The sequence below is a fragment of the Euprymna scolopes genome, chromosome 32 (assembly GCF_053919585.1).
Source record: "Euprymna scolopes isolate OS-2025 chromosome 32, ASM5391958v1, whole genome shotgun sequence".
Taxonomy (NCBI): domain Eukaryota; kingdom Metazoa; phylum Mollusca; class Cephalopoda; order Sepiida; family Sepiolidae; genus Euprymna; species Euprymna scolopes.
The window spans coordinates 48474655-48491431 of record NC_136513.1 but is presented as its reverse complement, the minus strand read 5'-3'; the positions used below and the strand labels follow the sequence as shown (position 1 = coordinate 48491431).

The 16777-nt window shown below is 33.4% G+C and overlaps 1 protein-coding gene across 2 annotated transcripts in view; it reads right to left on the bottom strand.

The window, feature by feature from the left end:
* Positions 1 to 16777, bottom strand: part of LOC145256325 (uncharacterized) — a 153715-nt gene that overhangs the window by 97573 nt on the left and 39365 nt on the right. For both annotated transcript variants that reach the window (XR_013863975.1, XM_080115081.1), the window contains exon 2: positions 4804 to 4934. Coding sequence is in view for 1 of the 2 variants with exons in the window: in XM_080115081.1 (XP_079971207.1) it covers positions 4804 to 4905 (102 nt within the window). In the remaining variant the exon portion in view is untranslated. The remainder of the gene's footprint in view (positions 1 to 4803; positions 4935 to 16777) is intronic.

Sequence of the window (16777 nt, the reverse complement as noted above, 5' to 3'; positions counted from 1 at the left end):
TTCATCCACCTAGGAAGTTTTTAATAAGCTCAATAACAGCAAGTACAAATAAAACTGATTAGAATTACATGATAAAGAGACAGGCGAAATCTGTCAGATGCTAGAATGTCAGACAGATAATGATTCTGGTTTATAGTCTTTAGTTTAAAAATCAATTTTTTATGGTTATTTACTATTATTGATACATTTTTTGCTTATTTAAAATTAATAAGCCAAAAGTTATATAGTCCCCCCAACTGATGCCTTGAATTTTAGGAGAAAAATAAATATTAACCCATAATGGTTAATTTCACCCCTACGACACTTTTGGGTTCAAGCCCCAGAATTTTCCCAGGGTCAAATATTATGTTTCCAGATGTATATCCATGTGGTCTTCCTTTAGGGTAAGTTTCAGCAAAATCTAATGGTCGGAAAAGATTTTGTCCCGTAAAGTGCTATTTTTGGCCATTTTTCCCCCTTTTCACCCCCTGGGGACGCAACCAGAATTTTTATTAAAAATCCAAGAATGTTACATTTCCTCCCTTAGGTAGTTGCAACTTCAAGTAAAATTATAGAAAAATGCAAGACGTAGTTATTGAGAATTTTGGGAACGAACGGATGAAAGTGAATTCTAAGGTCCAAATCAGATTAAGTCGTTGGACCAAAAATGCGATAGCGGAAAGTACTAAAACCTTATATATAACATCTGGAATAGTGAATTAAAAATGTATAAATACCGAGAATTATTTTTGATTTCTTGATATAAAAAAAGCCATGGACATTCATTTCGATAAAGTTAATTTTGGTAAATGATGCAAATAATTGTTTAAAAATACATTTTATTATGAAAAGAAAATTTGCTCAATTATTTTTTTAATGCTTATTTTATTTGTTTCAAAAATAAAACATTTTCTCAATTTTAAGGGAAACAGGTTCTCTAGTGTTGATAATAGTACTGGTTAATATTCAGTTTAATAAAGTTATAAACAAAGAATATGTTACATTTAAGATTAAAATCTCTCAGCAGAGATGAGTGTAGATTTATATAATTACTAGATGACCTGTGATCGATTGGATCAACATTTAATTCTTTTAACAAATAGTGTTGGGTTGGTTGTTGTGGTTTTACGGCATATCAATCCTTTTCAGGTTATTTAATGCAGAATACAAAGATTTAAGAAAAATCTTTTAATAAAATATATTTGTTTTCAAGTCAATTTCTATTTAACCCATAGTTGGGACCTTAACAGGTACTACCACTCCAGGTCAGAGTGGATCTGAGAGCAATGGCAATTAAAGGGTGGCTCCACACTCCCCAAAGCCCACAAGCTGGGGCCTCACCACTGGATATAGTTTAAGGTCATATCCAGGACCAATAGTGTTGGGAGATATTTTAGAAGTACATGAAGAGAATTTGAAAATAACGATGCTGTTTGTTTTCAATTTAAGGGAAAAAAGTAAGAATTCACACATAAGCTGTGGAGACGCAAGTTACGACAAAAAATAATCACTTATTGTTTCAAACGTGCTTGCTGTTGAATATCATGATCTTGTTGGCATTTGTTTCCCAAATATCTTTCTATTAAGAATTCTTTTTATAAGAATATTGGTTACTTACTGGAGAGACCACGTAAAGGTTGCCAATATTCCCTAAGTGAAAGTGTTTATGTGGAACGAATTGGATTCATACTTGGAACTTTCAGGTCGTTTCTGCTTCTGCATAAAACTATAAAGTCATTCAAACAAGACACTTGTTGCCACCGACAAGACAGAAGACTCATTATTTGTACCACCTTACTATCCTCCTCTTAGGATGCTGCTGCTGCTGCTAAACTCATTCTCTTTATTCCCACTACATCTAATTTGGATCTTCTGCTATTTAATAGATTCACCATGCAAGTAAGAGTTTTATTAATTGTAAATTTTTCTATGTAAGACGTGTGAAAGTCAAAAGCCATGAACTCTCAGGTTTCAAAGTCGTTTGAAGAGCAATATATATTTGTAAAAAGAGCATAAAATTTTCAAACAATGTCGGATTATAAGAAAAAGAAAGATTTTTTAGAGCTACAAATTCTCACTGTGCGTTGTGTAAAAATGTATTAGATGGCAGACTTTTCAAATTTGGAGACAAAATAACTTACAATCTGCCAATTAAACTAGAAAAAAAAAAAAAAAAAAAAAAAAAACATTTTATCCATTTCTAGAAGGAATATAATTTTCTTGGCAAATTGCACCAAAACTACACTTTGGCAGCAAGAATTTCAGAACAAAGCCAAGCACGTGCCAAGGCTCTACAGACAAATTTATCTGACTTTTGACAACCAAATATTTTCATTTACTAGCCAAACCCACATGATTTTTGGAATACAACATCTTCAGTCTGTAATAAGTACTTAGTACATTATTTCTTTTAATTATGTTCAGAATGAGAGAACGTTAAATTTTCCTTATTTTTTTCAATTTTCTTCTTTTAGCTGGAGATGGGGCATTCTATCGGATGCCAGACATTCAATCACTATCTCAGACAAATTATTTTAAGATTCCAACTGTCCCTTTACGTGTAATTGTATCTCTTGCACTTGGTTCACCGGGTATATTTGCCAGGTAGTTTTTGAAATTTTTTTTTATTAGTCCAGTTGCTCCTATAATTACTAGAATGATAAGATATCTTCCAGTTTCTTTTCATGTCAAACATAAGACATATTGGTATTTCATTATCGTTTCCTTCTCACCTCTGTTTAATTCAGCATCATTGGAAACACAAAGTTCTTATGAATACTAAGTTCGCTTCTTACTTCTTGTCCCATATAACTATGTCAGATTTAATAAGTCTGTTTTCTAGGTAAATAACTAGGAATTGCATAGTCATAGTGGGTGGTGTACAACTTATTTCCAACTGTTGTTTCCGGTATATGTTCCAAGGATTTGCTGCTGCATTCGATATTCAACTTTTTACAAATTGTCCTGTGGAGAGATCTACACAATTTGTCGTGCGGGGTGCATTATGTAGTGCCCTCTCCTCTCAGCAGAACCTTACAGCTGGATATCAAGTGGTTCACGTTCTACTTTTAAGTGGCAAAACCTGCACTTGTTGTCATTGCTGAGACCATTTTCCACAGTCATGAAAGATCTTATATTTATTAAAAGGACTTTTTTCCTTCTTTGGAAGCAATGTGTAAATTTGAATTGAAATCCGTAATTTAAAAAGCGAGTACAACACATGATTTTTTTTTTTTTTTTTTTTTTTTTTTAATAAGCATTTGTATATAGTTCAAATTTTTGGTGATATAAGACCTCCTTCAGAGATTTCCCTAAACAGATTCTACACTTTCATCCTATCATGATCAAGAAGTACAGATCATACAACACTTTAAAAAATTACTTCCCTTAGTGATTATATATATATATATATATATATATATATATATATATATATATATACACACACACTTCTGTTGCTTACATTTTAAGTGTTTCAAATTACCTTTTCATCTAGTGGAACGAGAATTTAGGCATGTTGTGCCGTTTACAGTTTCAGTATTCCAAATTTTCTTTCCAACTTCTTAAAACAGAATTTAGGATATGGAAAACTGGCATAAACTGGTTATTTGATTTTAAATTCTAAGATAAAACAAATGGAATAGAGATAAATAAAAATATCTTCATTAACCCTAAATATTGTTTTACTAAACTTTTAAGCCCTTCTGGGCCAATCTGGCTGAATTTTTCTATGTCCCTTTGTTGAGGTTTAGCCAACTAAGTATTACGGTATCTGTTCAACACACAGTTATGGGTTAATAAGTATTAATATTTAATGCAAAAATGAGTGAAAATTTAACCATATTCAACCATCAATTTGATCTCGTTTTTTAATAGACTTAAAAGTTTAGTAGAACAATATTTAGAGTTAATGAAGAGGTTATTTTTATATATCTATTCCATTTGTTTTATCTTAGAATTTAAAATCGCATAACAAGTCCAAATAATTAAAATAACCAATACTCATCCTAAAAATTCAGAAACGTTACGATGAAGAGTAAGGAAAGTGTGTTGATTTCTTACATTTATTATTTAAAAATTTATACTTAGAGAAATTTACTAATTCAAATAAAATATATTCATATGGGGTCCAGAATGGAAGCAAGAGTTGGAGTTGCTTAATTTTCTCAGGCGATGCCAAACATGAGCAATATGTGTAACAGTTTTGAGAAGGAAAACTCTACAATTTTCTGAATTTGGCTGGTGCATCTGCTGCTAGTCTCTCGCTCCTAGACAAGGTTCAAAAGAGAGTCGCCAATCTGATAGGCCCTGAACTGGCATCTAAGCTTCAGCCTCTGTCCCATCGGCGAAAAGTTGCATTCCTTTGCTTGTTCTACAAGTATTTTAATGGTGAATGCTCTGACGAACTGCAGACACTTGTGCCCCCACGACATAGACACCATCGACAAACAGCTAAATCCCACCCCCACACAGTAGAGATCCCTAGATGTAAAAGATCTTTCTACTTCAGTAGTTTCTTCCCCAGAACTGCTAGACTCTGGAATTCCATTCCAGGTTCCTGCTTCCCTAACTGTACTGACATGTAGAAGTTCAAGTGTAACGTGAACCGATATCTTGCTGCCCAAATCCCAACATAGTGCCCCAGTAGTTGCTGCCCCTGATAATAGCCCCCCTACACCAAAGTGGCAATGTGCCTTGTTTGGGGTGAAAATGTAATAAAAAAAAAATTAAAAAAAATTTTTTTTTTAAATAAAAATAAATGACAAAAAAAAAAAAGAAATTTTAAATAAAAAAAAAAAAAAAAAAAAAAAAAAAAAAACTTACAATTTTTTCATAATATTCTCTCCTCCTCTCTGCTCTTTTCTTGTAATCCACCATCAGGCCGCGTATCTTACGCTCCTGTTTTCGTGCCTCGTGCCACATCATCTTGGCAGAGTAGATATTAGCAACTCTTTCTGCAAATCAAAATAATCTACATTAATCACAATTACTTCAAACAGTAATAAGAAAAACAAGAGCTACAAAGAAAGAAAAAAAAAAATTCAATGATTTTTTTGTCAATATATGTTATAGATGCTGTGTGTTCACAAACCATATACATTTCGAAAACACAGTCAGAGCATTTGGATAGGTATTGGTGATGGGGGCAATTACTCCCCACCCCCCATTCTGATACTTATAAATCTCTAAATAAATTTATTAGTTTATAATCATTTTTTTTAATTTTATTACCACCAGCAGTGGAAAAATTTGTTCTAAACAAAATCAGATATTAAAAAAGTAGCTCACAAGTATAAAAATAAAACAACTCAAGAGAAACAAGAGATTCTAACATATTTCATAAATAACAATTGGGCTCTGGATGCAGGTGTGATTTTTTTTTTTTACACTACAAAGGAGTCGCCACTTATCAAGGCTTGGAGGCCACTCTAGGATAAAGGGTTACTGAGTATACAGTAGTCAATTGAATGAAATCGTAATTGTTAGTGGAAATTTGGTAAATTGGATTACTTAAGGGGGACGACTCATCAAAAACTTGTTTACGTTGGATTTGAAGACGATCATATTGTAGTCAGCTGGAAAGTAGAGAAACGGAAGAGTTCCACAGACGTGCAGTTCTAAGAAAGTTTTGTCCATGGAATCTACGTTTAGGTTTAGGCACAGATAAAGAGGGGGGGGTATTGATAGTGGTTTCAGCTAGACAAGTGTTTTTATGTAAGTTTTGGTGAGGAGGGGGCCAAAGATTGGAACTCTGACGAGCACTTGCCATGAAAATAACGATAAAGCAGAAACAGGCTCTCAACATCTCTTTTATAGGAAAGAGGTTGCAGAGACAAGAAAAAAGCATCCCCACTAAGCTACAAAGCCTATTTTGAACTGTCAAGGCAAGATAAGCTGCTTCTATCAGCTCCTGTCCAGATGTGGCAACAGTACTCCATCCTTGGACGTACTTGGGTCTTATAGAGGTAAAGAATTGCATTGGCAGGGAGATATTTACTGGAGCTGTAGAAAGATCGCACCATTTTTCCAGCAACCTTGGTAACAGATTTGATGTAAGTGTTCCATTTCAGATCAGAAGTAAAAGGTCAGACCGAGAAGCTTGTCAAAACATGAAGCCTCCCCGAGAGCAATTCATGTCAATTGATGCCAGATGGGAACCAGAGCATTGATGATGTAAAAAGAAAAGCTTGGTTGTAGATACACTAAAATTAACCAGCCACCTTTTTCACACGCATCACAGAAAACAACCATCTATATGTTAACATTCACATTTTAGTAGTCTGCCGAGGCCTCTTTGTTGTCAGTTGATATCAGCGCATTAAAATCTGCTCTGAGCCACTATCTATCTTCAACTGCAAACAATCCTTAATCATTACAAACTGTTGTAAAACTAATTCTAAATACCTTAGTGAACAACTTTCGTTTTCTACTAACCTCACTTATAACCTTTGTTCTCTTGATAAACTTATTTCCTCTTTGTTTTTGTTGTTGCTTTGTAACTTTCTAACAATTTCTTAAGGGAAGAGGAGGGGGTTTATGGCAAGACAATCACTTCAACAAAAACAACTTATTCGGCAACGCTTTCAGGCCAAGATCAAAGTGTAGTATCTGCTCTCCAGATACTGCAATTTTTGTTCTCAGTGGAGGAGAAATCCTTCACAACTGAGAATTTTTATTTTTGTTCCTTTTCTTCATGTTAAAAAATGACCCTGGTGTCCGTCTCGTGGGGAAGCATTGTAAATAGGAACATGCAATATGGTTTCAATCTGAGCGATCAACAGCTGATGTGCTGACAGTAATATCACCATAGATTCAGTGAATCCTATGGCTTCGCTTCTAGAGCAATAGCTCTTGAAATAACTAAGGCATTTGATAGGGTTTGGCATAAAAGTCTACTTCATAAGATTTCTAGCTATAAAATAGCTAGAAATGTCCTCTCAACCATAAAATTTTTTTCTCTCTGAAAGGTTTATTATAGTCGTTGACATGAAAAAATTCGAAGTTCGCAATATTAAAGCCGACATGCCTCAGGGATCCATCTTGAACCCAACTCTTCCTGATCATCGATGACCTAAATAACATTTTTCATTCTTTCGACATCTATGCAGACAATACTTTGTTGGCGTGAGGTTTCATCTATGCAAAGTTGTTTCTTTGGCATTCAGTAACAAAGTGCCCGATCTCGTTGCCCTTGAAGCATGGTACTTGTCCCATCATGCCATCCTGCTGCAGGGCCTTTGGCCATATGACTGACTACTACATTTGTAACAAATTGTCCCTATTTGGGAATTTGCTGTAGGCAGAACTTTGACCTCGCCTCAAGGTGGCTGCAACAATATCCTCAGCTGCATCCCATGTGAGTATACTCAGTCACATCAGCAAATCGCCCATGGTCAAGGTGTTGATATCTGGTGCCTGTTGTAACTCCATTGAGATCCAGTTAGAGAACTGTTACAAATGCTAACTTTATTGCAGTCTTGAGCCCTTTCTTAATGAATCCAGCAAGTTGCCATATTTTGTTGTCTCCTACCCAATTCACTTGTTTCACTTTATGTATGCAGAGAGTGCTCGATCTACAAAAGCTTCCTTTGAGTTTTGATCAGGTCAATGTCTATCTGATAACCTTTGTCCATACCGAGGTGATTAGAATGCCTCTCCCTCGAAATATAATGGTGAAAAGCTCACATCTATTTTTTGTAGTTTCGCACTAAATCAGCTTTTTGAACACGATCACCAGGTCTACATCCCGGTAGAAGGGATTAATCATATTGCTGTCGTGCTTCACTTTTGCAATTTTAGGGAAGCCAAATACAAAGAAATTTTGGTTTTAAGTAGTACGATGAAATACCTTGTGCAAAAAAAAGAATGAAATTGTTAGAAATCCTTTTCACCAAAGCTGTAATTCGTGCCAACTCCTTAACCTGTGCTGTTCAATGCTCATTCTGTCTCTCGACCATCAAAAACTCAACCCCTATCCTCTCCAGTTCATCCTTCATACAGCTACCATTCCCCATATACAAATGCCATATATCATAAACGTGGCATCTACAAAAGTTTTTCTTTTTCCTTTCCTCATCTTGTCATAGAATAGACAGAGGTGCTGTTGCTTGTGCAAATTAATGCTTTCATTACCTTCGTCACATGGTGAGGAGGCATCCTATAGGATGTCAAACATTCAGCAGTTATCTCAAGCATTCTAATAGCAATAAACATGAAAAAATTGAAATAGCTTGAAATATTTCAATATTGGTATGCATAGAAAGAGCTTGATGAGCTAAGAAAATCTTTTTAAATTTTTTAAATCTGATTAAAATTAAGGAAGTTATGGCTATTTTTGTGCCTCACACGTTTGGATATTTTTCCCTCTTTAAGACCATATGCGTTTCGTCACATTTTTTACACTACTTTTTCAGTAAAAATGTCATATCTTTGTTAAAACACAAGACTAAGAAATGAAATTTACCATATAAGTGTATTTTTGTACAAGGAATCAGAATATGCAACTGAAAATCTCTCAAACTTTATGGTTTCCAAATAATCTGCAGTAAATGTGCATAAATATGCAGCAATTCCTTAAAAATGCCATGTATCCATAAACAGAAAAGAAGTTGGAGAACTCAAAGTTGAATTGTAATGTGCTTTATGTACAAAAAAACTTAAATCTAAACATAAGATCATTTAAAAATGAATATATTGCAATATTTCTTTGGTATTATTGTAGATTAACACCTTCTGTTTAACCCCACTCAACTCCTTCTGACCACCCCTCCAAAATGTGATTCTACCTTTTTAGGAAATTATGTATAAAATGCCATGAAAAACTTTAATGAAAGATAAACAAATTATTTTAGAATTGAATGTAAAACAATTTCCTAATATAGGTCATTCTAGCATTTTAGGGCAGTTAACTTTTTTTTCTTTTTTTTTTTTTTTTAAGATGATTATGTGTAGTTTTAAGAGGGTTTCTATGCAATGAGAATATGGGGAGGGTTGCCATTCGGACTTTGAATTAATTGTAGGGGCTAAGGAAAATTATGTGTGAACATACTGAAAACTTGACAGAGACAAAGCTAACAAAAACAATATTAGAGGGGGGAGCGGTTAGTTTCACAAAAATTTAATGTAAAATAATTCACCATTTCCTGGCCATTCTAGCATTTTAGGACAGTTAACCAATTTATTTTCATGTGTATTTTTCTTTAAGGAAGGATCTATTTTTTGTTTGTTTGTTTTAGATGCTTGTATGTGGCTTACAAAGGTATTTTATTGGGGGGGGGCTTGCCACTCGAACTTAGTGTTATTGTTAGGGTTAAAGAGTGTTTTAGGAATACGAACCGTTACTTCATTTTTGTTTTGTTGTCCTAACTGCAAAATGCCGTTTCCATTTCAAATAAATATTTTACAGAAAGAGATATATATATATATATATATACACACACACACATATATGTGTGTGTATTCGACAGGTAAATAAGTCAGCAAATGTTATATTTAGTTTTAATTTAATAAGAAACTGCGTTGCGAAATTTCAAAGAAAATTCCATAAATTTGTTGATTTCTATTTTCGAGGTTGAAGGTGTTAATTCCATAGGCCGTTTATACTACGCTGGAGCAGGTTGTAAAAATATCTTTCGCTTAATAAGTAGGAAAAAAAAATAACGAAATAAAAAGCTTCCTAATTGTAGTCTGATGTGTTTTCTTTTAAAATTTCAAGAATATTGATATAGATTTTGAGGGTTTGTATTACTATACACATAGATTCGAAAAAGTTGTCAAAAAACAAATATATAACAAATAAATGTTATCAAAAGCAAGTTACTTTTCTACATAACTGGATAATTTTTTAGTGTTTTTATTTAATGTAACATGTTTATTCAGCTTGAAAACAGTGTTTACCGATGTTTTGGAAAATTTAAAATGGCGCCCGACTCTTGAAACGGTAAGTTTGTGGAAAAGAGTTAAAAATAAAAAAGTAGATAAAATACTGCTAGAAACTCGCTCAATATATGTTACCGTGACATGTGACATAGGCTGACATATATTCGGTGAGTTTTTAACAGTATTTTGTATAGCTTTTTTTTATTTTTAACTCCTTTTCTCAAACTTACCGTGTCAAAGAGAGTCGGGCCGGGCGCCATTTTTAATTTTCCAATACATCGGTAAACACTGTACGTTTTTCGAGCTGAATAAACATGTTACATTAAATAAAAACACTAGAAAATTATCCAGTTAGGTAGAAAAGTAACTTATCTTGCCTTTGATAACATTTATTTGTTATATATTTGTTTTTTGACAACTTTTTCGAATCTATGTATGAACGAGATTTTGATACTTATTTTGATTTTGAAAAAAAACATTTGTGGCTGTTCGCAGTAAAACATTGTTTTAATTCGCTGTTCAAAACTAATTTAAAGAATAAAAGTGCATGCAATCTACAAAAGTTTATTTTGTTTTTTTTAACCATGTTTTTAAATTTGACGAGAAATGTGAGAAATTGCAACAGATTCAATGAATGTCCGCGTATTCAATCACCGCGAGCGGATATTTTGTCAACACGGTTTTTTTTAACAAATAAGAAATAATATTTTTATTATGTTTGAAACAACTTTAATAGTTTATTTTGGAAGTATATTCCATAAATAAAATAAAAAACCCACTTTAAAAACAGAAATTACGATTTTTTTATATTTTATTCGCAGTTTTGTCTTAGGGGTGTCAAATTTGCAATGGCGATTTTCCCAAAGATTCTGACACTGCTACAGATTCATAATGCCGAATTGGTTGGGATTGTTGTTATTATACATTCTGAAAACCGAATAGTTCTAAACTAATGTTATTCTGATAACAAAATAGCTCTAATTAAACATAAGAACATTTATATTCATATTTTCATGTTTTTCTTAATTCGTTCTTGAATAAAAATTAAAGAACACGTGTTGTTTATACACTGTGCTGTGCTATGGCCGATTCTACAGGCTGGAGCTGCTGCTGCTGCTAGTAATACTAACTTCATTTGACCAAATTCGAGAAATAGAAACAATTTTTTTTTTCAGGTAGGCCCTTTTAAATTATCAATTACCGCGGTCCTACTCAACATAAAATAATACTTTTAATTGATAAAGATAGTAAAAAGATTGATTTACTTACTACTGGGTGTCCGAAGAATTTTTTTTTCAAAATGTTCGATACTAGTCATATTAAAGTCTTATTTTTAACACAACAAAAAAAGAAATGGTCAAAAATATTTCGGACACTTGACAGTATTAAGATTAACACCTCTACTGATTGGTTCCCAAATTTCATGACGAAATTCTTCATACAATCACGGTACGGACCTTTAGAAAACAGGGGGGGGTCATTACAAAACCTTACCGAAAACGCCATTTTATGACGTTCACATTTTTATCACTTTATTTGCTTAAAACTCTTAAAATATATAATGTACATTCATATTTATTAATTCATTTGAAAGTATATTCATTTCCGAACAAAACAGTAGTAATTTGAAGACTTGAAGTGCTTTGGTTTAAAAAATATGGCTATTTTAGTAGAACTACCTTGAAATCTGTGATTATCCAAAGCGTTTTTTCGTCCATGTGTATTACTAATTCTAACCGAAAGATATTTTAATATTCAAATCGTCCCTCGCCGTGCAATTGTTTGTATCTCTTGCACTTAATTCACCAAATAGTTTTTGAAATTTTTTTTTTTATGAACCCAGTTGTTCCTATAATTACTAGAATGAGACTTTTCCAAGATTCCAGTTTCTTTTCGGGTCGTACATAAGACTATCTTAATAAAACAATGTGTAATATAAGTAATTTGTGATATATTGCCAGTGTTGAATACTAAACTTATAAAATGCTTAACATGGTGTAAAAACAAATGAAACCAAATCAGTTGTTATTAGTTCATTTTTTAACAAATTGCTTGTAATAACAAGTTTGGAGATTTCTGTGTTAAAATAACCAATAGTTTAGGATTTATAGACAATTCTTTTAGTGATTGTAAAAATATTTTTGATAAATTATATCATTGTGAAATCAGAGTTATCTCTCTTGGGGAGAATTGGTCCTCACACCTGATCTCACTGAACACAAGATTTTTTAATTTTACCTTGCACTCATTCCATGGTTGAGATGTAACGGATGCCTCAACCCACTCGGGAGAGCATAAGGAAGTGACTCATTAAAAAAAAAAAGTTATTGTAAACCCGTGACAATGGTTAGAAATGATTCACCAAGGGACACAAAGGTAGTCAGAAATGGAATGAGTAATCAGCTAGGAGTGGCCAAGGAGTCATTTTTTGCTTAGCCACTCTTAGACTAGAAAAACAGACATGAGATTTTGGATTTCGAGTTAATAAAGCATATGGTTCTAGTCAGCAAAGAACTACGATAGGATATGTCTTGACAAAATACCTGTCCACTTGGATGTTAGGACGGGCATCTATTCATAAAAATTTGCTCCAATCTCATATCAAATATGGCAAAACTTCAAATGTTCGGATACGAGGAAGAAAGTTAGGAATCAATGTTAGTTTATGGAGAGTTTTCCAGTTTGAGGCAATTGACAACTGTTAGTTATCCAGAGGTCGTCCAAGAGAGATCAGAGTCAAGCAAGAATAGCCCAAGTTGAGAAGATAATCTGGGGGTCTGGCATGTACAAACAGCTAACATAGACAATGTTTGGGGGTCTGGCATGTACAAACAGCTAACATGGACAATGTTTGGGGATCTTTTCTACACTATGGGACAGTATCTCACTCACACACAACTCGGTTATGCCAACAACTTGTGTTGTTTTTATCATAATGTGAACATGAAAACAACCATTAGATTAGAGCGATTCAAAACGAAATTCTAGTCCATTTCTAGTTTCTGCCTTTGAGCAGATGGAGCATGCTTTTTTGTTTCATGTCCACTCTTCTATAAAAAGGCACCTGTCAAAGAAATCAAGTTTTTACACTGCACAAAACGTGTGAATTTTTTTTTATTGTCACAGGAATAAGTGTTTCCTTTATTTAGAAACACGTTATGGCTTTAACATTTTTAATTGGCCAAACTGAAACTAAATATTATCGCACTGTTCATCAATCATCCTTTCCAATGCATCTGCCACATATAACTGATATAAATATGACAAAGATGTGTTTGATTAGCAAGTTCTGCACATTCCAATTTTGTCATTTTTGTAAACAGCTTCAATCAAGTCAAAATTGAAAGATACAGAGTGTGCATGTAGGTAGGAAGGAGATTTAAGTAAGTTTCTATAAATCATAAAGGAAAACATGTATTTACCAAGAAATCAGAGAATACAGATTTGATCATTTTTCTCCTTCCAAATGGTTAAGACCAAAAAGCTAAATCTGGTTAAGATAACAATTCAGCATAAAAACATTCAGCATTTTAGCTGAATTTGGAAATCTTCATGCTAAAAATATTTCCAAGTCTTAAAATATGCACCTGACGAATGTCAAAAGTTACATTGAATGAAACATTGCTAATATAACAACGAAAATAAAAATCAAAGTTTGAATGATCTAAAAGAGAATTGTTATTCTCCAAGTCATTTATAAAAATTAGGATAAGAAAATATTAGCTCTCCCCGCTTGCATTTTTTTGCTAGCCTAATAGGATGGTATCATGATGAATGAATATATATTACATCAGTAGAAGGTCATGCTTAGCAGAATGGTTTCATGACAGAAAAACAGATACCATGAAGGAGATAATGTCTAGGAGGGTGGTCTCGTAACAAAAAAAATGTACATAAACTTGAAGTGAGCCTTCAAAGTACATTAGTTTGAAATATAGTAAATTCAGTTTAGCATTAAACAATAATACAAATAATTATAGTAGAGTTCGGCTTCAGACAAATGTTAGTATTAAGTGTAAATTCTAATATTCCTCTGAAAGTTTAAAGATCTTAAAATAATTTTTTTTTAATCTTTTAAGCTGCTTTTATATTTTATACCATCAACATATTTTTTTTGCAAATTTTCAAAGTGGTAAGAGCTGTTTAAAAAAAAAAAAAAGAAAAAAAAGAAAAATCAACAATCAGTTGATATGTTTCAATTGTAAAAAAAAAAAAAAAAAAAAAAAAAAAACTCATTCTAAACTAAGAGTCGGATATTAACTCAGTAAGCAGGTTGACAGAGCTAGCGTGCTGATTATGTGATGAATGCATGAAGGGGGGACAAACTTTGTGTACTGTTGTCTGCCTGTGTGCAAGCAATGGAGAGAGAGAAACATAAATGAAGCTAAAAATACATTTAAAATTCCATTATAGTTCATGCTATTGCATTTTTATTTGATTAATAGTAAAAGATAATCCAACACGTAATTATTGAAATTGTGATGATACCAGGAACACATACGCAAGTTATCTCATAATTTTATTAATAACTGCAAAATAAAAAATTAAAAAAATAAAAATATAATTTTTTTTAAATCTATCCAAATCCATTTTAAGACGAAAAGTTTAAGCTGTCAGAAATTAAAGAGTCATTTTTATACGTCTACTACACCCACTTCCTAGTGATTTCCTTTCTCATTTCTCTAGTTTGATTTTCCTTCAGTTTAAGTTCTCAGAAATCAAGGGGACACTTTCTAGGTGCTAACACACGAACTATGTGAGATACATAAATATTCGAATGTTCCATGAAAGTTCTTTATCTCTCAAACACTGAATTAGTAGAGAAGTTGCGAATATAATTTTCCTCTCCCAATTGACCGTTTTAAATATCTTATAGTATAACTTTCTTGTGATCTCTTCATCTTAACGGATTCCAGGATAAGAATTCATCTACTCTGGTGGAGTATCTAGACCTGTGCTATTACTTCAGCTAACATTACTTGTGATAAAGTGCACCATTCTTCATAAAAGCTAGTGTGGTTAGCCATACTTTCTTGCCAGTACCATCGCCATGGTAATATAGGAATAGTTTAGCCTAAGTACTGTTGCTGCTGTTGTCGGATGCAAACCCAAAAAGAGGCTGAATCTTCAAAAGGTTTATCTTTTATTGAAAAAAAAAAAAAAAAAAAAAAAAAATCAGTTACTGCTGGCAATGCCTTTATGTTATCTGATTGGTCAATGGATGCATTACGAAAAATCAAATTATATCTGTGGAAAAGTCAATTTCGCGTTAAGCCTCTAATTGTTACAGTGTGAGTTAAGACTATCATAGATTGCCCGTCACACAGATGTGTTTTTTTAATCTAATAATTTCAGATTAATTTGTCGGTTCATGCTAGATGTGATAATATCGAAAATAGATTTGTTTAGAATAAAAGGCAGATGCATAAAACCCAATTAGTCTCCATTCACTCACAAGTCCGTGCATTTAAAATGGTAACACAAATTATGAGGTGAACTTAAAAAAAAAAAAAAAAAAAAAATGGTTGGTTTAAAAGAAACTGACAATCCCAATGTGATATTATTGAGTTCCCCCCCCCACAGCATTAGGAAGTAAAAGAGGAAATAAGTTTATCAGCATATCAAAGGCATAGGAAGTTGCATACAAAAGGAGCTAAAATAAGATTGTTAGTCAAGGTGTGGCATGGCTTTCAAATAGCAGTGTGTGTGATTTTTTTTTTTTTTGTATGTGTGTATGTGCATTTTGTTTTTGTATTTCTTTTTGTGAAGGTTTACTATTATTAGGGCTGGTCATGACTAGCCGATTGATCAGGTTGGGTCTCTCCGACCACCCGTCTAGCTAAAGTAAGGGCTAAAGTGGAGTGTTTCAAACTACCAGACACTTGGATCCTGGTTGTGAGGTGCTCAGCCACCAGGATCTCATTCTAGAGCATTACAGGTCATCACCTACAGCCAGCAGAAGGCCCCATTGAGGGACTTTTACCCTATGTAAAGGGGCAGTTGGTGTATTCTGAAGCCTCACTGACAGGGCCTTTAAATGTGTAAAATTCTTCAAGCATTTCGTTGTGATGTTTGTTTTAGTAATTTTGTTTCATAGTACATGTTGCATCCAGTCATTTTGTAGAAGGTTTTTCTTCTTCAAGCTATTTAATCACTAGTTTGTAGTGTTTGGTTGTTTTATAGTAGATTTTATCGTTTTTGTTCCCTGCCCTGCAGAACATGAGTTTTGCAATGGGAAAGGGAAAAGTGTTACAGTATTAATGTTTGGTACATTTTAAGTTAAGAAACCAGTCAGGAAGTGGGAGAGATAGAAAGAAAAAGAGAGAATAAGGAGAAGGATGAAAAGGGGGGAAGAATGTAGGTTGCTGTTTTTGTTTTTAGTTTTGCAAAAGGAACTAGAAAAAAAAAAAGATCAATGTTAGGTGCATTTTGTCTCAGGAAGCCAATATCTTCAGACAGCCTGATCTGGTAGGCAGTAATTAGGAGCAAAAGATTGCACAATAAAGGTCAATATAATTTAGAGTTGGTTTTAGGAGTAGCAACGAGTTTTGTGATAGTTTACGACAGTCTTGGGGTAGCAACACAGTTGAACACATGCTGTGGCTTGGTTTGAGTGGATCAAGATGAGCTGACGGCAACTAATGACCACGACCTTGACAGAAAATGCAAATGTGAACCTTAGCACTTAAGAGTTGTTTTCCGCGATGGGGTCACACACAGAGTCCAACTGACCTCCACAGAATGTGTTTTCTTTTGAGTTGTTTGATTTTTTATATACTTGTGAGCCACTGTGCACCCCCTTCAGCTACCACCAATGAGAGTTGATGACATGACCAGATGAGATGAAAGAAACCGCATTGGTGTCAGCAATTGTCACGCAAGACAGAGTGCCACAGACATGAGAAAATATTTCAAAAAG